This window comes from Halyomorpha halys, unplaced genomic scaffold (assembly GCF_000696795.3).
Source record: "Halyomorpha halys isolate HHAL.00 unplaced genomic scaffold, Hhal_1.1 Scaffold1023.1, whole genome shotgun sequence".
In the NCBI taxonomy this organism is placed as follows: domain Eukaryota; kingdom Metazoa; phylum Arthropoda; class Insecta; order Hemiptera; family Pentatomidae; genus Halyomorpha; species Halyomorpha halys.
The window spans coordinates 580,300-603,766 of record NW_027110911.1 but is presented as its reverse complement, the minus strand read 5'-3'; the positions used below and the strand labels follow the sequence as shown (position 1 = coordinate 603,766).

The 23,467-nt window shown below is 29.5% G+C and overlaps 3 protein-coding genes across 5 annotated transcripts in view; 2 read left to right on the top strand and 1 right to left on the bottom strand.

The window, feature by feature from the left end:
• Nucleotides 1-7,073, top strand: part of LOC106687901 (sperm microtubule associated protein 2-like) — a 22,616-nt gene extending 15,543 nt beyond the window's left edge. Inside the window, exons 4-8 of the mRNA XM_014432065.2 lie at nt 968-1,069; nt 2,328-2,451; nt 3,754-3,864; nt 5,713-5,851; nt 6,791-7,073. Coding sequence (XP_014287551.1) covers nt 968-1,069; nt 2,328-2,451; nt 3,754-3,864; nt 5,713-5,851; nt 6,791-6,954 — 640 coding nt within the window. The 3' untranslated portion in view covers nt 6,955-7,073. The remainder of the gene's footprint in view (nt 1-967; nt 1,070-2,327; nt 2,452-3,753; nt 3,865-5,712; nt 5,852-6,790) is intronic.
• A 2,776-nt stretch (nt 7,074-9,849) lies between these two features.
• On the top strand, nt 9,850-18,418 carry LOC106687889 (protein FAM133). 3 transcript variants are annotated; one of them, XM_014432051.3, is made up of 10 exons: nt 9,850-9,990; nt 10,139-10,274; nt 10,347-10,436; nt 10,901-11,023; nt 11,441-11,539; nt 13,148-13,237; nt 14,649-14,735; nt 15,724-15,862; nt 16,059-16,226; nt 18,053-18,418. In XM_014432051.3, exons 1-10 carry the CDS (start codon nt 9,959-9,961, stop codon nt 18,364-18,366), a joined length of 1,278 nt encoding a protein of 425 aa, XP_014287537.1. In that variant the 5' UTR covers nt 9,850-9,958; the 3' UTR covers nt 18,367-18,418. The 3 variants fall into 3 exon arrangements, with proteins under 3 accessions (XP_014287537.1, XP_066905103.1, XP_014287538.1); XM_067049002.1 differs by having other exon boundaries at nt 16,165-16,226; nt 18,053-18,192; XM_014432052.3 differs by lacking the exon at nt 16,059-16,226.
• A 1,319-nt stretch (nt 18,419-19,737) lies between these two features.
• Tango14 (transport and golgi organization 14) overlaps nt 19,738-23,467 on the bottom strand; it is an 82,931-nt gene continuing 79,201 nt past the window's right edge. Inside the window, exons 6-7 of the transcript XR_001344240.3 lie at nt 22,751-22,840; nt 19,738-19,987 (exon numbers count right to left, since the gene is read on the bottom strand). The gene's annotated coding sequence lies outside the window, so the exon portion shown is untranslated. The remainder of the gene's footprint in view (nt 19,988-22,750; nt 22,841-23,467) is intronic.

Below are 23,467 nucleotides of genomic sequence, written 5' to 3'. Positions count from 1 at the left end.
TTAAAAATAAATATTTCTTAAAAATGTGAGTTTAATGTGGTCCAAAAAGATTTTTTGTTAGTCATTTCAATTGACATTTAATGATTTAAAATGAATTCTGCAAAATAAAACAACTGAAATAAAGTTGTTCATAATAAATATCTTATTTCTTAAAAAAAAAACCAACATACACTTACCAAAAAAAAAATCTAACTAGTAGATGCCAATTATTAGTCCACAAGGTAGGTGAGTGTGTTCTTACTTATTGACAATAAAAAACCAGTGGATCCTTATTATTGGATTACCCTACACTGTAATGTGATTCATATTAAGGCCACACTTAAACTGGTAAGGATCCATCTGGATATTGTTTCTCTAGAGCAAGCAGCAGTTAACAACTGTGATCCAATTAAGTTATTCTACACAGTTGAATGAAATTCAAACGAGATGTGTGGTGTGAGCATCGTAACTTTCATTTGATATTTTATACTAGAGCTCTTAAGTAGATTGCCTACTGAGATCAGACTCACCTGCTTTTCAAATATGTATAAGAAGTAGAGAGCCTACCCCGGCTATTCTCCATTACTTATGTTAAAAGGCTGGAGAGGAGCGTGGCAGACTAGTCTGGTCTTAGTGGGTACTGTGTCTTTTATCTGACAATTATATCAGATCAAGTTTTCATACTCCTCCTTCTATTTACAGTTTGAAACTTCCAAATCTTAAGGCAAATTACTAAATAACAAAACCTCTTCTTTGTAATAATTTTTTTATTTATAGAGTAATTTATAATAACCTCTCTATAAAATTGAGAAGCAGACAGAATCATAGAAAAGAATACCTTTACTAGGTACAAATAAACTTCACATAATAGATATCCATAATTTGAATAAATTGAGCTTTATCAATCATAAAGGTTTGGAGACAAAATCTGTAAATCTTTTGAATTCTGATTTTCGTTTATATAATTGAAAGTGTTTTTTGTTTTCAGATTGCCTTCAGAGCACCATGTAGAGCCAGGAAATTTAACATTTGTTCCAGGTCCACGCCTTTTAGAACTGGCTCAGCCGAGGACAATTTCTTTACCTTATAAGTGTGTATTTTGGTTTATTTACTTTTGTGTAGTAATGATATAAATTATAAACAATTATACAAAAAAATATTACAATTACCTTTTTATTATAAATGATATCTTATTAAATATATGGAGCAGGATGGCTCAGTGGTAGGGCACTGTACTACTAACTCTAAGGATCTGGCTGTGGTAAATAATTATTTATTCTGTTATTCTGTAAATGTAAGTTGGAACCCTGTGGGTTGGGCTGCCCTTCAGGATCCATTCTGATAGTACTTTTTCAACAGAACAATGAAATATCTTTAATGTTGATATCACTATGAAGAGTAATAAATTACAATTTCTTCCATACCAACTAACACTAATGGAATACTTGACCATCTTTCTGACCAACACTACTTTATATAATACAAATTTTACAATCGCCAAAATACTCGAGTAGTTTCAGAAAATAGTAAAATCATATATAATTCCCAAAGTTCTGAAACTGGGCAATATTGTTTGGAAGGGTTCTAATGAACATACTAAACACCCTGATTTGTAGTTCGTGTTTCTACGTACATAAACGAAGTAGTTTGGGAATACCAGGCTTAGTTGGCATAAGAAGCTAATTGTTACTGGGCTTCTAATTTCTGCCATTGTAGGAGCTATCACCACTACCTGAAAAGTCTAGATTTATACTTATCTAATAACACCAACATGAACTTCTCATTTAGGTATCTGCACAAAGATTTAAATACTCCATACCTAAAATCAACCATGAATTCAATATATAAACAAATTCACTCAAATTCATTGATTCAAAACCGTTAATATGAAATTTATTTTTTGAAGAATCTAAAACAATAATCTCCTTAATAAAATGCAAATTTAAATTTATATTGAGATGCATTGGATATTCTCTACCCACATGAATCCTTTTTTTCTGTTTATTTGTTCATTCATTGCTTGTAAATATTTTTATAGTTCTTGAGTGAATAAGTAAAATAAAAGAGTTTGAGAAATGCTTATGAATATTAAGGTCAGATATTTTTAGTTCCAAAGAGTGAATTTATTAGTGAAAAAAAAATCAAATCCGAAAATCTCTGAATCTGAATATTTCATTAATAATTAAAGATTATGGTGGCAAAAATTCTATTTTCATTTTACATTCCAAGATAAAGTTTAGGCAAAATGCTTTAGACTAACTCAAGGTTTATTACTTAAATAATGAAGTTGACAGGTTAGGGCCTGCATTACTACAATTTATTATTATTATTTTTTTTTTAATACACAGGGAGAGAAGGTCTACAAGAAAAGCAAAACGGAAGCATAAGAATTGGGAAAAGGAAAGAGATGATTGGTTGGCTCTCAGAGCTGCTCCAAAGCCAATCCCTCCTCAGCCTCCAATTCCAAAATGGGTAATCTACTTTTAAAATTACCAAAAAAAAATTAAATTATAGATTTTAATTAATGGGAAATAAATCTTTTTTCATTTATAATTTTTTAAAAAATGAAAGAAATATAAGAATATCCCTAATCAATTTTTAAATAATAATAAATTTCAACTAAAAAATAATAAATTTTTATTTTATTTAGATTTTTGCAATAAGATTAAAACTGAACTCATTAGTGTACCAAAATAGGAGAAAAAAAAATAGGGTGCTGATACAATCATAGTAAGTTTGCAATTTTTTCATTTATCACAACCATTGATGAGTTTCCTCATGGTTTCCAAAGGATGGCTTACATTTATGAATGATTTGCTTGGTCAGTTGATAATTTGACAAATATTTGTCACCGCATTTGACAATTAATAGTAATGATGCACTGATAACAATACTCGTCCAATACAAATCTTGGATCATACTTGGCCTAGTTGGACCTGTATGTGACACTATCTAGTTGAGATGAAACCCTTAGCATCCAAGTGTCTTTTTAATTCATTTCTCTGAATATCCAAGGGAATGATGCATCTAGGTGAAAGGCAATACTAGTAAGAGTGAAGAAAGAATACTTTTCATGTTTCCAAAACTTTTTTCCTGTTCTTTTTGAATTTTCTTTCTCTAGTCTAAATCACCTTTCCAAAATTTTGATGGGTACAAACATAAATAAACACTCCATACAAACAGGTTAAGTGGTTTGACTTTGTTCGAGCGGTTTGAATACGTATTATTATGTCCTATTACTATATACAAATTTTCCTGCTAGAATAGACCAGTTTTTCTCCCCCCTGCCACTTCTGTTTCACCTCATGTCATGAAATCTAATTACCCCTGTTTACATTTTTTTTCTTGAGTTGTTGAACATCAGTAATGAATTTTCACTTCCAAAAGTTTTTTGTTGGCAGTAAAAACGAAATATGTTGAAGTGATTCACAACCCACCTGATATCCTACCTGTCTGACTTGTTCAAATAAAGGCATTAGCCTAGCACCTTTTGTTCTAGCTACTTGTACACTATCTGAGGCTGTGTAAACCTCACCGGCAGCCACATCTTTTGACTACATATGGAAAATGTTTGTTCCTTTTAATTTATTTATTTTATGAATTGAATTAATTTTAATAACATTTACTTTTCATGTTGATTATAATGTTATATTTTAAGTATTGAATGCATGATTGCTTATTTTTTGAATAAGCATTTTGAGAAATGGGTGAGCATTTTTTCCTTTGGCAATTTTTTAAAAATATAATAAACTTTGAAATATCTCATATTTAAAGAAAAGAAAAACAGCACCTCTTTCTCCAGAAGAACGTGAAGTGAGAATAGTCCAGCTTTCCAAACCAACACCTCGATACATGTTTCGACCGGACCCCTGGGATCCATATCAGGTATTTAGATCAGCCTTATACCACTAATTAATTTATTCCATTTCCTAATTATTGAATAAACTCTATACAAATGTGAAACCAATGTTATAAATGATTCAAACGCTGCAATTTATAATTACCAAACTTAAATATTTTTTAATATTATTTTCTGTTCAATAAAAAACATGATTCTTAAAAAGCACAAATTATGAATTTTTACTTCGTGGCAAATTTGCTATAGTTTTGAGTTCAATAGGTTTAAATGATTAATACTTATGAAAATTTATTACGTATCTACAAAAACTGATCAAAACTGAAACTAAATTTCTTTTTCAACTATTTATTTAAAACTTGTAGAAAAATTAATTATTTACACTGATCTATAAATAAATAAATATTCAAGTCCATCTTATAAACTTTAATTAGTAACATAATTTTTATAAATGCTAATAAAGATTATGGGCATATTGTAACAGTAAACTTGGTAGAAAACATGCTGGGTTTGGACATGTCTCTCTGGCACTGACATCTTCTTTGCTTCTCTCTTTTCCTTAATTAATGTCCAATTCCATTGAATTGTTTTGGGTTAGAAGGTTTTGATGCTTGAGCTTTTTCAAAAAGGTCATTCAAATAAAACCCGAACATAGGGAAGTTGTAGAAAAAACAGCTACTTCTCAAACTAAATCAAGATTTTCAATATCAGTGGTTATAATTTTGAACAAAAAATTCTAATTAATTACTTTTATAAAATTGTTGGTTTCATTTTGGATAACTTTATATATCCCTGTCCTCACCTCTGGACAGCATATAAATAATCTGGAGGTCACACAATTTTTAGTATTTTTCTGCCAAGTTATTTTTTTCTGTTTCTACAAGGATCAATTAAATAAAAAAAAAGTGGAAAAATTTCACTAGTTTATTTTCATATTTTTTAAGTGTTTTGAAAATGATTAAAAATCTGGTTTAAATTTTCAGAGGTTAGTTGACATTTTTACTGAATTAAAGGTAATAATTGTTCAATAAAATTTTATTAGAATGATCTAAAACAGAAATGAGAATTTTAAATGAAATAAAACACATAGGAAAAATTGTGAAAATACTGTCCTCTAAGGAAGATAGTGTTAAAAATGGATAAAGATTCGGTTGGGATTTCAATGTCCGGATCAGGAACATTAAGTTTTCCTATCAATTAGGTACTTGGAGATTAGAGATGGAGCCATTAAAATTATTTTATAAACTGCTTTGGATTATCAATAGAAATAAACAACATACTAGTTAAAATCATTACTTTATTTAATATATGAAAAGTGAGAAACATTAAACTACTTTTAAACATTTAAAAGTGCTTTTCTTGATTTCCAAAATCACGAATTTCTTCATCAAAGTCTATTTATTTTAGAACATCAGTTTATATCAACATCAGTGATTAGCTGGTTTATATTTCTTGAAGCAATCATACTTTACACAATTCATTCTTGATTTGTTTTACTTCATTGACCGCAGAATAGTGCCCTATAAATCATAGGGATTTTAGTGCATATGGCACTGCAATCAGTTATGGGACATCAAAGTCAATGAATGAGAGTGATAATAAGGGAAAAGACAGATAAACTTTTCCATAGAATGTAACTTTGTAATAATAAAGATGAATCTATAATTCTGCTTAGGGATCTACAGATAGTATTAAGTTCAACCAAGTTGACCCTCAGTCATCAGCACTTGATATTGATTAGCTCTATAATAATATAATAATGATTATGTTAGAGTTTAAATTATTTAAAATCAATTGATTATGCTATTTAATTCTTAATTTTGTGAGATGTTAATATTGAGATATAGTTATTGTAATCTATTCCTCTATAATGCCAGGTCAACCCAAAATCTCAAAGAGCAAGAGCAACAAAAAGAACTCTTGAGCTTGCTGCACATCGAGAACTACCAGAAGAAGCTCGGTTAGATCTAGCATATAAACCCTTTACCATAACGAAATCTGCTCTAAAATATAAACGTATGTATAAAATATCTTTCAGCTAGTTAGACTTCATTAATGGTAATAATCTCTAAATTAAGAGGGTTAGAGCGGTGGTGGAAGTCAAGTTTGATTTATTTTGTGAAAGTGAATATTTTATAAATGTACTTATAATATTTAATTACTCATTATATATTTAAATGATATATGTATTTTCAACATGTAAGTACATTTACAAAACATTCACTGTATCAAAATAAAGTAAACTTGACTTCCAGCATTATCATCCTTTAACAAAGGCTTGTTCTTGGCATTGATGACCAGCAGGTTTTACGCCTTAATTTCTGAATAAACAAACAAACAACAAAGGCTTGTTCCGTAGATTTTATTCTCAAATGCCAAATCATTAACTAAGAAATGTAGATAATAATATATGCCATAGAAATATGCAGCAAAATAAATTATCAAAAAATAAAGTTTGGCAAAAAGAAGGAAAGAGAAAAAACAAAACAAAAAAAAAAGTTAAAAATAGTAAGGGAGCTATACCCAGCCATGTACTATGCAGATGTTTTTAATTGATTTAACTCACACTCTTAGAATACCGTGTATAATATTTTTAATTAAGTACATGATGATGAAGTTTTCAAACTATTATACATTCTTTGTTATTGCAAAAAATAATTAACTCATTCAAATTTATTCAGCCTGTTAGTTTTTCTTTCATTATTTGTAAACATTTACTTAGTTTATTAGTGAATATAAGTAAAAAATACAATTACTATCATTCAGTATATGTATTTTTTTTAATACTGTATTAAAGTTTTCCCATAGTGATGGAGTTAAAGGAGACTGCTATTCCAATAGCAGGCTGCAATGTTGAATATTGGCTAAATAAAGAGAAATTTTATAAAATTTAATGTAATTATAAATAAGAGTAGATAAATTAATTAGTTAATTAATAATAATTCATTATTTTAGCCTCAAAAAGAGTTCTCGATCTAGCAGAGCCAATAGTCAAAAGAACAGCTGCAAACAATGATATAAGGGAGGATGCTTTCCAAGTGCCAAAAAGAGCTTTAAAAGCAATGTGTACAAAACGTACCAAAGAATTAGCAAAGCCAATAGTAAGACGAGGGTGGTAATTGGCAAATCAAAAAAAATTAAAACTTGGAACCTATTCCATTCTCAAATACATGTCTTAAATGAATGTATATTTGGGATTTTATGAAAAAAAAAGTTTAATATACCTCTTTATATTTGTTTTATTTTTATTATTATATAATTTTATGTTAATCAAAAGTATTTGGGACAGGTGACCAAAGTAACGTAAAGTAAATTATTTGGTTACGAAGTGACCGAAATAACATAAATAATACTGTGAAGAAATGAAGATGATCAACCTCTGGGGTACCTCTTTCTGTAAGAGAGAGAAGGTTGTACTCACTAGACTAAGAATAGAACATTCAAGACTTACTCATTCCTACCTCATCACAAAACAGACGCTACCAAAATGTTAATACTGTTATAACAGCATGACAATCAGATATGTTTCATAGGAATGACTGTTGTGTAGCAGGAAGAGTTTTATAACAAAAGGACAAAGAGTGTATGTTGCACTAATGGACACAACCAGCAAAGAGACCAAACAAAGGAACAGCAAGCTCTGTAATCGTGTAAAACAGTGTTGCCATTTATATTGGTTTTTATTCATAATTATATTTACAAAGCATTTACATTGCAATAAACATTTTAATTAAAAATTAAATAATAAAACCAATTTTCTACAACAATGACCATACTTTACATCGCTCCTTAATGGTTCTGTCATACTATAATGGTTTATAATATAATTTGAATTTTAGACCCAACACACTGATCACTATAACACCTTTTACCTCTGTTACATGGTTTTTGTTCACTCCCTAGCCCGTTTATTAAATGTCCTCCAATATTATTTATAAAATACCCTTGCAAAGGAAATTTTTGGACTAAAAGGTGACCAGGACATACTAGAAACAAATATTGATGTGAAAAAGAATGAAAAATGTATGAGTATTTTTATTAATGGTCACTCCCTCGTATTGAACAATACTAAATCAAAACTAGTTAATTAAAATAAATACTGATAAGACTTAAATTTTATATATTACATAGTTTCATAGTATTTCAGGATCTCCTTATGTACATACTTATCTTAGATTTTTTTTTTTTTCTCTTAAGTGTAAAGATAAAAATAGTCGATTGCTCACTATTAGAACCCCTTGGCTTTGACAAGTAGGATTCTCAATTTGTAGTTTATTTGTGAAATTAATAAACTAGGCATCATTAATCTTCTTTCATACCCCAAAATGTCATAAAAATGAGAAGAATAGTATTTTCATCTTCCAACAAAGTTGAAGTGAAACAGCAGTTAAAGCAACAAGTTTCTACTAGCCAGTTTGGTATTTTTCCTAGTAATTTTTTTTTTCCTGAAGTCATGAGAATGTTTTGTCCAATTAAATTAGGTCATCTATGCAAACAAATAGTACTGAAAGCTTCTTATATTCCTTTAGGTTCTTGGATTTTATTATCATAATTGTGGAAAAGTGAGAATGGTTCAAGTTTTTTTAAGCAGGACAACTTTTTTTTGTTAGAGTTTCACACAATGTTTTATGTTGAAAATTAATTAAGATCAAATGGTTAAGACTGATCACTACTAAATAAATACGTTCTCTTATAATTTATACAGTAATTAGGTACTCTATCTATCACTCCTTATTATCCCCGTATATGTTACTCCCTAGAATAAGATTTTTTTTTTTTTTAAGTCATTACCACAAAAACTGCTTTTTTATGTGTATGCCTGATTCAGAATATTATCAAAGATCACATCATTATATCAGATCATTTATTCCCTGAAGGCAATAATAATTAAATCTATCAAGTTTAATTTTCAAAAAAATTTGATAGCTAAATAGCACCAAATCTGGAGAATGGTCCATATGCTGTACTTAAATTACATATTGGGCATTAAAAATAATAATTCAATAATGCTGAACAAGACTGTCTGAGATATTCAATCTGAATTAAAATTAGTTAAAATGAAAGCAGTTTACCTACAACATAATTAAAAATTAAATTACCAAATATATTTGTTAATTCTTTAGAATTTAATTTTGGCTAAGTGCATATAATTGTATTACGTAATTTCATTTCAAGAAACAATGTTGTAGCCTTGAGCAGTTTGCTCATATTGAGAAATAAACGTCTATACCTTCCTAATATTTAATCTGTTTTATTTATACTTTTGACTTCCTTTCATTAACCCTTTGATGTTGTAATTGCTGCTTGTTTATGTTAGTGCCTCTTTTACCTCACCACCTATACTAAATTTAGTTTTGCCTCCTCACAACACTAAGACCGAGAACTTCTGTCACCAGTACAATCCTAACGTGACATCTTTTTTTTCTCATTTGAGCATTTTGCTCACCTGGACACCTGCATTTTTTATTTTAACTAATGAGCCAAGGTAACACCTTAGATCTTTCAATTTCAAATTGCATAGAAAGTAATTGCAAGATTTTTGTCATCTTCACAAGCAATTATATAAAAAAAATACTACAAATAATCTACTATGATACAGATAAATGTTCACAGGACACCTCTTTGGGGAAAAAAGTAAGACAATTCTGTCGGGTTAATATTTTTTTTTCCTGAACCAAGACTGATCAATGTAGATGTTCCTTTTTTAATGTACATTTTTTGTGTGTTAAATCCAATTTAAATTTTGTCATGTTTTCATTGCATTTTCTGAGATTTATAATGTAAACAAGACCTATGCCAATTTTATTCTAACTGGCTCTATCACACATCCACATAAGGTCTGGAAATGATTGAAACAATTTGAAGTAATCATTGCAAACTAAAATACATCAATGGTAAACTAATGTATGTATTTGATAATGTTACTATTTCTCTTTGATTTAACTATTAATAATAAAAATGTTTAGATAGATAAATAAGATATTAGATGAATAAAGGTTTGTCATATGGTTTAATTAACTGACACATGTGTAAAAAGAGTGATTTTTTTTCCTCTAAATCAAGTTTAGATTAATATTTTGCAGGGGAAGTAAAATAAAGAATAAACAATTTCACTTTATTAAAATGCATAGCAAGGCAGTGGCTACAGATAAAATGTATGTTATAAATTATAAATTAGATGAAATAAGCTTTTCATTGTTTATTCAATCAAATATCTTTGTGCTACTCTAATAGCTGTCCTAAAGTGGATTTTAAAATTATCAATTGTCTTTATTGATCAATTTTGTTTGTCATCGCAACTAGGGTGAAGAAAAAACTTATAAAAAGTGCCAGCAAAATAAAAGTATCAATGGCTGAATCAGATAAGTGTAAAGGTCTGAGTAAATACAAAAACAATTTGACAAGCAAAGGCTGTGGAACCAAACTTTCATCAATTGAGGTTTCTTGTAATTTATATCTATTTTCAAGTATAACAATGGCTTAATAATTACTAATTGTTTATTTATTTTAGATTAGAAAACATTCAGCGTGTCAAATAAGTGACAGTAAAACAAAATTGTATAAAAATATGAAAAAATTATTAGAAACAAAATACAAAAAGGTGAGTGAGTTTTATCAAATTCAAAGAACAAGTTTTTATGCTGAAAATGACACTGAAGTATTCCATAAAATTCAGGGTTTATGATGAACAAATTGATGCCCTGACTCAATTCCAAAATGACTTAAATTCACCCCTGAAATATCCTGAAACTAGGAATTAACTTTTCCAATTGTGTACCTAGGTTATACACAGAGAAAGAGGCAAAAATGATATTTGATTAAGAGATTATGTAAAATGGATTTGTTAGAGGAGATTACAGATAAATTTATTTATTACCATTTAAATGGTGCATTAACCAGAAACATATAATCATTTATAAAATTGTAGTTAAGTATAAAAATATCCTAGAAGAACATAACATTCTTATTAATATATATTTATTTATTTTTGCAGTGCTTATTTCTTTCATGAATGAAGTAAACACTTCTTCGCCAAGCAAGTTAAACCTCTAATTTTCATTACAGATCACATCAGTTACTTCCTCTCGAGAAAAATTATCTCCTGAAAAAAGCAGATATGATCCCAAAGTTTATAATCTCACAACAGTAAAAGAAAATGCACTTTTTTCTGGAAACCCACTCAAGAAGGTAGCCACTCTCTCTTTTATTTTACCACCCATTAGCACTCTATTTTTGACGGTATAAACACTAGTTTTCAGGATTCATGATTGGTGTACATCAATTATTTGTTATTTCTTTTTTTATTAAATACATTACTCAAAGTTCAAATAAATCTTTTATGTTATTCTGTGTGACTCTTACTTTTTGTTTATGGTTGCAACATAAGTAACAGATGATTTTATAATGGTGGTAGTCCATTGATTGTATTCGGTGTGTAAAATGCCACTATTGAGAGGTATACACATTCTTAAAAATCTTTTCCATTTATATGTTATACATTTAACTCCTATATGATTGATAGTAAATACCTAAGTGCTAATGGGTGGTAATATCATGAGGGTAGTTATTATTCATTTACAGAAAAATATTTGGAAAATTTTCTAGACCTCAAGTATGTCTGACACAAATACAGTAGATTCAAGATATACTCTGAAAGAAGAGAAATATCTTAGCAACCAAGAATCACTCCCAACTGATATTTTGGTAAGATAGTTTTAAAACTTTTTTCTAATTGTTAAATCTAGATTTTAGCTTATATTTATTATATTTAATTATAAATAACATTTCATTTTTTATTATTTCTCTTTTCCCTTTGTCCTTCCTTCTCCTTCATAAAATTAAACGTTATATGTATTATTATGGAATTTGCCTTAAGACAAAAACCCAAAATATATCTCTTATGCAATAATTATTAATTATTCATTAGGAAATATAACATTAGTTATTTTACTTTCACAAATTTGAAATTAAAAAGAAATATATAATTAATAAAAAAAAAAATACTAATTTTCTGGCCAGCCTTTGTTATGTTGACATTTAAATTTCTGAACATTGGTAATCTTATAATGATATACAGTTTAATTAAGAATATCCTGAAAGCAATAATGGATTAAATTCATTTTCGTTTTACACTTAACTGGTTGATGGGAATAAGACTTTTCTAATCATTTTGGAGAAACATCCCAATACATAAGAGGGTACTAACTTTTCCATTTTTTTGAAGCCTCTACAATAGCCAAACTCCCTGGTTTATTTTTTTCTTTATTATGCATTAATGGAGGGATAGTGAAGGAGGGAGGGTAGTAGAGAGAGAGTGAGGGAGCGAGAGAGAGGAATTTCTCTCTTTTTTGACATCCTGATGAAGAAGAAATAAAAAACAGAGATATTTATCTATTATCCTACTGGAAATATTTTCTGTTGTGGATTATAACTTACCCTATTATTACTACAGCTTTAATTGGATCATAGCTTTTAGATATTCGCTAGCTTCACTTGCTTGGCAAGAAATTATCTCCAGAGACGTTTTCTGGCTGTGAAATTATCCTATTAGAACACAAGCATTCTATTAGACATCCTATTAGAAAGCATACTGGGCTGTATAACCTCATCTAAAAATCACTTCATTAAAAGAGCATAGTGCGCTCCATTAAAAAAAGATTTTTTTATTCCCACTTTACATAAAGCACTCCTAACAATGGATTAATTTGAAAAATTACTTTAGATCATATTGTTATACTCTTAGAATTAAAAAGATATGGGATATATTTCATTACATAACTCATTTTTAAATATTTTTTGAGACTTTTTTTTATAAAAGAATAATAAATAAATATAGTTATTCTCAATTACTTCCTTTTATAATAAACCATCTCTAATTATAATTAGTATTTTACTTTATTATCAAATCATTTTTGTAATTTAATAACATTACTTAAGGTTAATTAAAATCTAAAAGTGAGCAGTTAACAGTTATAGATTGCAATCCCATTTATTTGTAATAAACGGCAGCCATAACTAAAGAAAAATTACAGTTATCAGAGAAATAAAAACATCCTTTTGAAGACTCCTTCATTGACCTATACATTTTTAATTAAAAATGAAAATGGTAATAATATTATACCATATAAAAATAAACCAAATATATTAACACAATTTTGCTATTTTTTCTTTTATGATGAGGTACAGTCTATTAGTGGATATTTGTTGAGGATTTTATTGGATATATGTAACTTGTTACACCAGTAGTAAGTTGTAATATTTTATATACTATTTAATTTTTTTTTTCAAGTAGAATGGTTGATTATGTTCTAGGGAAGTAAAATAGATACAAATTCTCAGGATTGTGATGTACCTAAACTTAATGAAATTGAAGAAAGAATATCCACTAAAGATAATTCAGAGGTGAATCAAATCAAATATTTGTTATTATAAAATTTATTGTTGTTGTTCATATAACATTAATGAAGAAGATTTAGAAAAAAACCTTTGAACCACATTATGCCAATATTTTATTTAAAAAAATTATGTAATAATTAGAGACCGGATTTTTGTACAATTGCATCTTTTGTTTTCTATCTTCAAATTCCACAAAACCTCAACAGAAATTCCAAACATTGAAAAGATATTAAAATAACACTAGGTTTATTTTTTACAAAATTGCACATTTTTTGTTTTTTCTACAATTTTGCACATTATACACAATTTTTGCTAAATTTTGATTTATGTTGCATAAAATTGAATGCTAGAACTAAATTTATCATATTATACAGATGTAGGTATATGCATGGTAATATTTATTCATAATAATATTTATTCATAGTAATATTTTATCTATTGTAAAATTTACAAAGTTGAGGTAAACCAATGCAATGATTAACATATGAAGAGTCAAATTGGACCTAAAAACCTGTTTTGTTTTTTTTACCAGGCAAAAATCCAGTTTTTATTAATAATAAAAACTTGTCAAAATGTAATTTTATACCTGCATACTTTAAATTTTTGTAATTTTTTAGCCTTTTTTTGGGTCATTTTCAAACATTATCTCCATTACGGAAAAATTAATTTCTGCTGTACTACTCTTGTATTGTTTATTTAGAAATCTAGTTTTCCTATATATTTTTTAAATAACTGAAGTCATTGTAGGATTTTTGTTCTTCTACATTTTTATAATAAAAAATTCAATACTTTATAAAAAGTATATTATTATTAAAAGCTTAAATTACAAATTTTGTTCAGCTTATTTGGGTAAAATGTATTTGTTTATTTGCTCCCTTGACTACTATGTTAAAAACAATTTTTAAATTACCTTATTATTAATTAACTCCTGAAACATGATGATTATAGTTCTTTTACTTTAATTAAAACTTGTTTCATCCTCAACTGTCTTATTTCTGTTTAAAATGAGATTTATAATTACTTTTAAACTCACTCTATTGGATTTCTAACTAAACAGTTTTTATTTTAAGAATGGCAAAGTAGTTTCAACTTTTTTAGAAGCTTTACATATGTTACATTTATATTTTCTGGGATAAGTTTTAGGGTTCATTATAAGTAAAAAAAAAAGAAGTAAAATTTATAAAATAAAATGTTGATGTTTTTACTTGTATATAATTTTCTATTAACGTATAGTATAATAAAAAAATATATATAAAAAATGTTGGCTTAATGTGGTTTAAAGTTTTTTCCATAACATTTTTGATTAATATTATAAAATAAAATATTTTTTATAAAATAGCTCTAATGTAATGTATATTGTAGTTTATCAATTGTGAGGAATATCTCATAAGTATTTTCATAATATAATTTTATATAGGAAGTGACAACCACGAAAAAAAAATCTGATGAAGATCCTGCCTTGTCCGAAAGTAAAGAATCGAAACTGAATAAAAATTTGACTAAGGTAAGATAATAAATATCTGTTTTAGTTCAGTGGTCTTGACCATGAACTCAATGACCAAGGTTTTAGCCTAACTAAAAGTCAAAAATTTATTTTCTGCTGATGACTTTTGATTCAGGGAATCCCCTAAGGTGCTAAGATGCACTAATTCTATGTCTGGCTGTTTATATCCTCAACCTGTTTGTCAGAGCCAATGCATGGGTGGGGCGATAGGGGCGGTTCACAGGTACCTAGGCCAGGAGGGCTCCATAGATAGGATACAGAAATCAAACCAGTTTATTGTTATTTTTTAATGATTAAAATTAAAACAAACTGATTTTTTAGAGATTTTAAATTTATTAAACATCAATGGAAGTAAAAAAGGCCACTGGCCAATTAGAGGGAGCAAAAGGATTGGCATGGTAAAATCTAATCCCTAGCATCTTCAATCCATGCAATGGCCTTTCTGACTGTTATGAGGTGGAGACAAATCTGGAAATGACCATATAACCAGACTTACATCTATGTAATCTTATTAAATAACTATTATTAGATCAGAATGATTCATTCCCTTCTTTTTCATACCCAATGCTCTATTGATTCACCCAACATATTCTCTAATTCACTAAAAAAGTGATGACCAGAGAAGGATATTGTCATTTCATACATCATTGTCTTTCCAAAAATCTATCGCTGATAAATCACTTAGTGAAAAGAGTATATTGCCTATCTGTAATGCATTCTTCTTTAAACTTCTTTCTCGTCAAGAAAAAACCTTTCATGTTTGGTGCTATTGTAAAGGAATAACCTCAAGATGCTTATGATATTTTCCAGTGGTAATAACTTCTAAAGTTTTAATCATTTCTATCATTAAAAATATTAGCTTACTGTGCCTGTTTCATATTTCTTATAAATTTCCATTTCAATTGTAACATATTTAAATAGTTCAATTCTAGCCCCTTCATCTTACATAACAAAATAAGAAATATATGGTCCTTCAAAATGGTTACAGGGTCAAGAAAAAACTAAAAAATTCAAAATATCAAAAAGATTAGCGTTTCTGGCAAGACACAAAGAACTACCAATTCCAGTTAAAAGAGATTTAGCTTTCAAACCATTTAAAGTTCCGAAAAGGGCTCTTCTATTCAGAGGTATTTTCAAAACATATTCATTCACTGATTATATTAAAAAACATTTTTGGAACAGTTTTTATTTTTATTTATTTTTTTTTTGTGGGACACATAAGGTATAAAATAAATTAATATTTGTCAAAGTATTCAAATTAATTTAGTAGTATGAAACAAAAGTAGTCTAATGAGTAAATCTTAAAGATCTATTTCACCATAGATAGCTCCTGTATATTAAAATCAGGAACGAAAGAAAAAAATATATCTCAGACTGTCAAGAAAAGAGGAAATAGAAAATCTATAATAAATGTTTTTGATTCCAATAGACCACATTTTGGGCATTATAGAAAAAAAAGAAGACTTATAAAAACTTCAAAGCCTTATTTCCGTGAGTAACATTTTATTCAGATGAAAGAATAAGTGTATCAACCTTGAACATTATTTAATTATTGAAACACTTATTGATAGATTTTTGTAATGTTTAATGGAACCCAAAGCAAAAAGAACTTGTTACATTTATTCTTATCCCTGTTTAATAAATCTCTCTGTATAGTTGTTGAACAACAGTCAATATACATAAGACAAAAGTTGATTCATTTCATTTTAAATCTTGTTTAATAACATATACACATTTATCTCAAATAACAAACATAAAATAAAAATTTAAAAAAATTGCATCTGTACTCCTATAAAACAAGGATGAAAAATTGCTGAATAGCGTATGGTTGTAATAGGATAATGTATTTATTTCTAAAATTTATCTTGTAATCATATTTGTACATTACAACCTTTGTGCTCTGATTGCTTGTTATAATTAATACTAATGAAAAACTATGATACAAACAAAAATGTTATCTCTAAACACATCCAGACCCTCTTCTGGCAAAGAGAAGAAATAAATAAATTGGAGAAATATTTTAGTTCTGCGGCATTAGATGAAGTTTGAAAAATAATTGTGAAAGAAAGGGTCTTTTGGAGAAAAGAATACAAGGAGAGACATCATAAAGTTATGAATTCACAAATTCTGATGTTGGAGTGAACTGAAGAAGATGAACCTCCAATAGAACATTTCAGAGGAACTTGTCCTACTTCAAATGTTGCTAGGAGAGCATTGTGTGTTTTTCCTTGTGTTTGTGAAGTTTTGATGTTTGATCAGATATTATTTAATGGTCCGATAAGTATTAAAATCAGAATATGAAAGATCTTGGAAGGCTGTAGGGAATTCGTCAAGGGTGAAGATCGCTCGTTATTTGGGGAATCAACCTACAACTGTGGTATAGGAGGGCTGTCAGTAAAGTGGACGATCTCCAAACTGGGAAGATAGCTAACCAAAGATCAGGTGCCCTATAACTTACCTGAGAATGATTACCCAATCCAGACTTTACCGTGAATACGCAATCACTCTTAATTTTGGTCCGCACACAGAAGTTTTGTTCAGCTTGTGTTAAAACGGCATTGCTATAATTTTTTATTACATTGCCCCGCGTATCTTGGAGAACTAAGCCCGATACAACTCAAAACTGAACGATAACGGTCAAGTCTCAAGGTAGTGAACCTGAAACCAAAAGACGACTATATTTTCAAAGTTCATCAAAATTCTTCATCATAAGAATTCATGCAACACCTAAACGTATTTTAGCTCTCATAAAAATTTTACTAAAGTGCTAATTAATTTGATAAAGTTACAAATTAGGTTTTTCTTCGTCTATCCCAAACGGTGCATCTTAGCGAGAAAGTTATGGTATACCAAAATAAAAATAAATAAATCTTTATCATAATTTAATAATTTGGTCAATTAGTTTAGTCGTAAATCATCTGTTGTAGTTGTTCCTTGGGCATAGCTAGTCTTTTGTTGTCCCTAAGTTGTGGTGATCAATGAGACACTTTACACCACTGGTTTTTTATGATAATGATGAAGATCATTTCAACCAGCTATTGGAGCCCAAGGAACAACTAGAGCAGGGCGTTAAAAAAAAGTTGAAATGGACATTTTTTGTGATTCAACTTTTCTTAGTTCCCACTTTCTGTAATCTTGAATAATGTATTCTCTTATTTGGAGGAAAGCTGCCTGGCCTGGAAATGGAAGTATGTAACGTCCAAAACATTAAAGTTACCTTCTCCATTGTTATGTATTTGTGCCAGTTTAGTTTTTTATCTTACTCATTCTTTACCAGTATTGCCAGGTTTTATTCTACTCGTCTGTTCCTTACACAGCCACGCCGAGGATACTGGAGCTCGCTAAGCCTGTCCATAAACTCCCTCCTGTTGATATACTACCCGCCGAAGAGGTCTTCAAAGTGAAAAAACGGTCTCTGAAAGCCAGATGCTCAAAGAGGATATCAGAATTGGCCTTCCCGGTAATGAGACCCGAAGAGTACCGGATCAAGGTTGAGCATCCTCACGGTGCTAAGCGCCGATCTCTTCGTGCCAAGTGTACCAAGAGAGTCAAGGAACTGGCCAAACCATTAGCAAGAAGATGTAGATCGCCCATCAGGAAGCCGAGCAACGAGGATGGGTTAGAGGGTTAGTATTGGTATTAATGTAATAAAGGTTTAATTATTTGGTGGCAGTTCTAACTAATCACATTGTTTGCTTATTTTATTGTAGTTTTATTATATGATGGTAAGCTTCTTTTTTTTTTTTTTTGTATTAAAATGATCTTACTAACTAAAAAATTCTTTACATTTTAATGAAAAAATGAATCAATTACAATTTATATAAAAGGTTATTCGAATGACGTAGATAAGGTCAAATACATTTTTTTTTTAAATTGGCTTAATCAAGCATTAAGCAAAAAGAATGAGAGCTTAATTGTCATTTTTATCTATAGACAAAAGCTCAATTAGAGATGGAAAGTTCGATTTTTATGCATAACTAAAACTTTTTTTTTTTTTCATATTTTTATTGAAATTTAGAACAAAGAAATGTACAGAAACTACCCATTGGTAGCACTCTAATGGCGTGTTTACATTAGCAGGACTCTTGGCCATGTTCATTTCACGCGCTTCAGAGGATTGTCAAGAATGGAAGAGGAAGCAAGGTTAGAAACTAGTGGGTTTGAGTGGTTAGGGAGATTATAATGGAAGGAATGGTATGTGGTTCGAGCTAGCTCGATTACATATGGGGGATATTAAGGTCTTTTGTATGATTTTATTTGTGGCAAAATAAAGAGCATTGAGGATTTTACGAAGGATTTTGGATTCTAAGGATTGGATACGAAAGAAATGGGAAGGTTTAGTGGAGCCCCAAAGCTCAACTCCGTATGTTCAGATTGGCCTTATTACAGTCATGTAATAATTTGAATGTTTGTAATAGAGTGAATGTTTAGACCGTTTGTCTAGTAAGTGCTATAATAGTCGGAATCGACGTGCAGTTTCCTGTCTTTTCAGTCTTGAGTGAGAATTCCAGGTTAGTTGTTTGTCCAGATGTAGTCCAAGGTAGCGGATCTGTTCGACAGGGTTAAGAGCAACATTATTAAAGGATATTGTAGGGCAGTCGGAAGATTTGCGGCGAAGAGAAAAAGTGATTTGATGGGATTTATTTGAATCCTCCAATTACGACACCATTCTTCGGGAACTATAGGATTGGAGAGTTTGGGATGCAATTAAAGGGTTATTATTAACTGCGAGCTCACATCTGTCATTTGCATACGTGATGAGGATAGTGTAAGGATTGTTAGGGATATCAGCTGTATAGAGCATAACTAAATCGATTTTTCATTCACACCTTGTCCTGAATTCAAGTTTTTGGAGGATTTTTTAATTGATTATTTTGACCTTTTTTACTCTATTATATTATTTAAACCATTAGAGATTCACATATATGTTGAAATAATTCTAACTCAAATCAACAACCATCACAGTGAAAATCCATGGAATCTTATAGCTAATAAAATAAAATATAAATCAATATATTTAATTCAACCAAAAAATTGTAGCAATGTCAGTAAGGTTTTGTATAATTTTGGAAATGTTGGTCTCCAACTTTCTACAAATAAAATGATGCAGTTTACTGGTAAGTGGTCAAGGACAGAGGAAGCGGTGTGGTAGTGAGGTTAGTTATGACCGTCGGCAGAGATTCTGGAGCCGCACTACCGCTCTGGCCGAATTGGATCAAGATGACTAAGTATGTTGTGGCAGAGGCGATCATCTGAAACAAAACAAGATCCACATTAATAAGAACTAACTATGCTGTGCTGTGTTTACGCAAGGGTGATCTTAAGAAATGATCAAAATGTTCGAAGGAAATGGCATGAGCCAGACTACAGTGCTAAGTGTTACAATAATTGCAGGGTAATGGTAACAGCAATCAATTTTATTTGGAACAATAATGTGAGAAAGCAAAAGGGTCATTCATTACATGTCAAAACATTCCTAGATGCGCGTAATTGCAATACATTAGGAAGAAAAATATGATGCCAATGGACGCGACTTGTAGACTATCATGCACATTTACAGTGACCGAAGAAAGTACTTGCACAACTTGTCTTTTCTTTATATAATGAATTTAAATAATAAAAAAATAGTCTGAGGTTCCTTACTAAAAAGTACATTTAAAATTTGTTAAAAAACAGTACAAATTCAATTAAAAAAATTGATCATGATGAAAATTTATTTAAACATAATATGAACACAAGGAAAAATGTATTTGCTCACTATATTTGTTTACTTGCTCTTGTTTGTATGCTTGAGTATAATCCTGTTCTTTTCTATAAATATTTTATATATAGAATATTTCAATGTATTAAGTTCGTTTTAATTTAACCGATCCTAATGTCAAAAACAAGTGAAGTACGTGCCGCTACTTCGTGAAAAAGTCATATTATATCGAAATCAAAGAAAATCGTATCACGAAATAGTGGATTTGCTAGGTATTAATTTTTTTACTGTCAGATACGTAATTAAGAGATTCGAAGAGGTACAACTGGAAATAACGGAAGGACGTCCAAAGAAAGTAAATATAAGGATGAAAAGAAAAATCAAAATTGAGGCGATAAAAAATCCTGGAGTTAGTGCAAGTGTCCTAGCTAATATGGTCGAATCGACTTCTGGGGTCTGTGTAAGCACTACAACAATTAGAAATGTTTTGAACTCTAAAGGAATTTAGACCAGGATCCCGAGAAAGAAAGTTTATATCAGTGAAACCAATTGCAAAAATAGACTCTTATTTGCTAGGGACTACACCAGCCTTTAGGAAAATGTATTATTCTCTGATGAGACTAAATTTAATTTAATGGTTTAGGAATGCGTGGCTTATAATGGTGCAGGAAATCTCGTGCCTATTGAAGGAATTTTAAATGCAGAAGGTTATGTCAAGGTTTTATGCCATAACCTGCTAGTCAGTGCAGCCAAATTAGTAATTCAGGATTGGTATGCGAGTATTTTTATGGATGATAATGATCCGAAATATACAGCCAATAAAACTAAAGAGTAATTAATATTTAACATTCGCCAACAACATCATTTCCCTCCACAGCCTTCTGACACTAATGGTATTGAAAATTTGTGGCATATTTTAGATAAAAATGTTCGATAACACCAAAAAACACCACCCCAAGAATCTTTTACAGCAAGACTGAGAACAAATTAACACGGATTTAATTAAAAACCTCGTCCAATCAATGCCGAGACCTTTAAGCGGTAATAGATGTCATCGGAGTTCAAACAAAATATTAAATTTAAAAAATAATAAAACACAAGGTGTGCCAATACTTTTTTTCCGTATTTTTTGTAAGTTTGACGTTTTTTTTTTTTGAAAGATTTTTTTTATTTTAATTTTATTTGTAGTTATTTGGCTATAAATATATATATCTGTACCTCGGAGGGATACAACACTATGTCCATTTTTTTCCATATTGACTTTATTACAGAGTTAAAATCAGCTTTTCTCATATTTCTTAGAGGAATTGAGCACTATGTCCAAAACCAGTTAGAACCGGATATAGCATGTTTTAAAACAACACCAATTCCACTTTCATTTAGAGGGATAGAACACCACTTGGTGTTTTATCCTTCTGAAGCATGTGAATTACTACTGGACATAGTGTTGTATCCCTCCGAGGTACAGATATATAGCTTTTATTTTTTAAGTAATTGGGTTTTTTTTATTGCATAAATTCATAATTTAATAAAAAAAAAAGGTGTGCAAATACTTCGGTCACTGTACATTGATCACTTTGATGTTCTTCTTATAAGAACCATCTAAAGTGAAAGTATTGATTGGTTTCATCCAAAGGATACCCAACAAAAGTTGATACTCTACCAACTTTTAAAGACAGAGAGCTCTGCCATCGTTTACTGGAACTAACTATTTATCCAGAATTTAAGGGCAGTGAAGAGTAAAATCAGTTTCTTCCACCCCACCTGCCAGGAATCAATCCCTATTCCAGTGTGCTGGGCTTTTATTGTTCATGTTAGTGAAATGATATTAATTAAAATGATTTTAATTCAGTTATAATAAAATAATGTTTAACTATTTTATGATAGTATCATTCATGAGGCGGTACATTTAAATACTATTATTTCTTGAAACGCATATTATATGAAGTGGAAAAAAAAAACATGAATAAATGCTGTCATATGTATATGTAACTAGCTGGAAGATTCACTGGGGGTATTGCAAACTGGACGATTTACTAAGGATGTACTCTAAAATAATATAGAATGTCTACCCGGCTTTATGTATATTTGAGATAATGAGAGGCTATCTGTATCACTCGACATACAGCTATTAATATATCGATAATGCTATCAATCACGAGTTAATTTAATAATGAACTATATTTTTATATTCATTTTATCACACAAGAACAAGCATTTTAATTCCTCATTAACATCATAGGTCCACTAATTTCACACACATATATATACATATATTTTCATGATATATAACTAAGTAAAGAAAATTACCCACCGAATGGACCAAAGTGTAGTCCAAATTAAAGAATCCACAAGCAGTGAACACCACCTCTCTCTTCATCGAAATGTGCAACCTCAGCTTATCCTAGCAAACCATTTATTGAACATTAATATCAACAAAAAATAATAAGTTTTTTATATATTAATTAATTTAAATAAACTGCATTGCTTTATACATCACATAAGATATGTGGGAAATGATTAATATCTATATTAGTTTATCATCTTCAAGAAAGCCTGTTTTGTTTTAAAAATTGCAATATAATTATGTTAATATTGCGATTTATTTATGTAACAACATAATGCATTTTTTTTTTTAATTACTGCCAAAATGAACCGGCATTTCGACTACTGATGAAGGTTTTTTTTCATGTTGATAACATTATAAATTTGTAAAAACGATAACGAATCTCTATGTCGTGATTAAAACAGTGTTGCCATAATTTTTTTTTTTTGTATATTTTTTATCATCTGTTTGAAGTATGCTCAATTCAGAGTTGAAATTATTTTACAGGATTTTTACTGTATAATAAAATTAATACTGGTTTATGAATTCTTGTAGTTCATTTTGCTGAAAACTAAACGATAAGTCCACGAGTGTTTTTCTTTTCTCATAGATTTAAAATAAGAAGTTTTAGCAAAATTAATAAATCGTTGATCAAATCTTCATTGATCGCTTTCCTTGACGGTTTGTGGTTGTTATGGTTGCGTA

Bases quoted from the DNA above. Each gene is read 5' to 3' on its own strand.
- LOC106687889 (XM_014432051.3), top strand. From the start codon at position 9,959: ATGCATAGCAAGGCAGTGGCTACAGATAAAAT. The intron at 10,275-10,346 runs GTTTCTTGTAAT...TATTTATTTTAG, and splicing joins CCAAACTTTCATCAATTGAG to ATTAGAAAACATTCAGCGTG. The intron at 16,227-18,052 runs GTGAGTAACATT...TTCCTTACACAG, and splicing joins AACTTCAAAGCCTTATTTCC to CCACGCCGAGGATACTGGAG.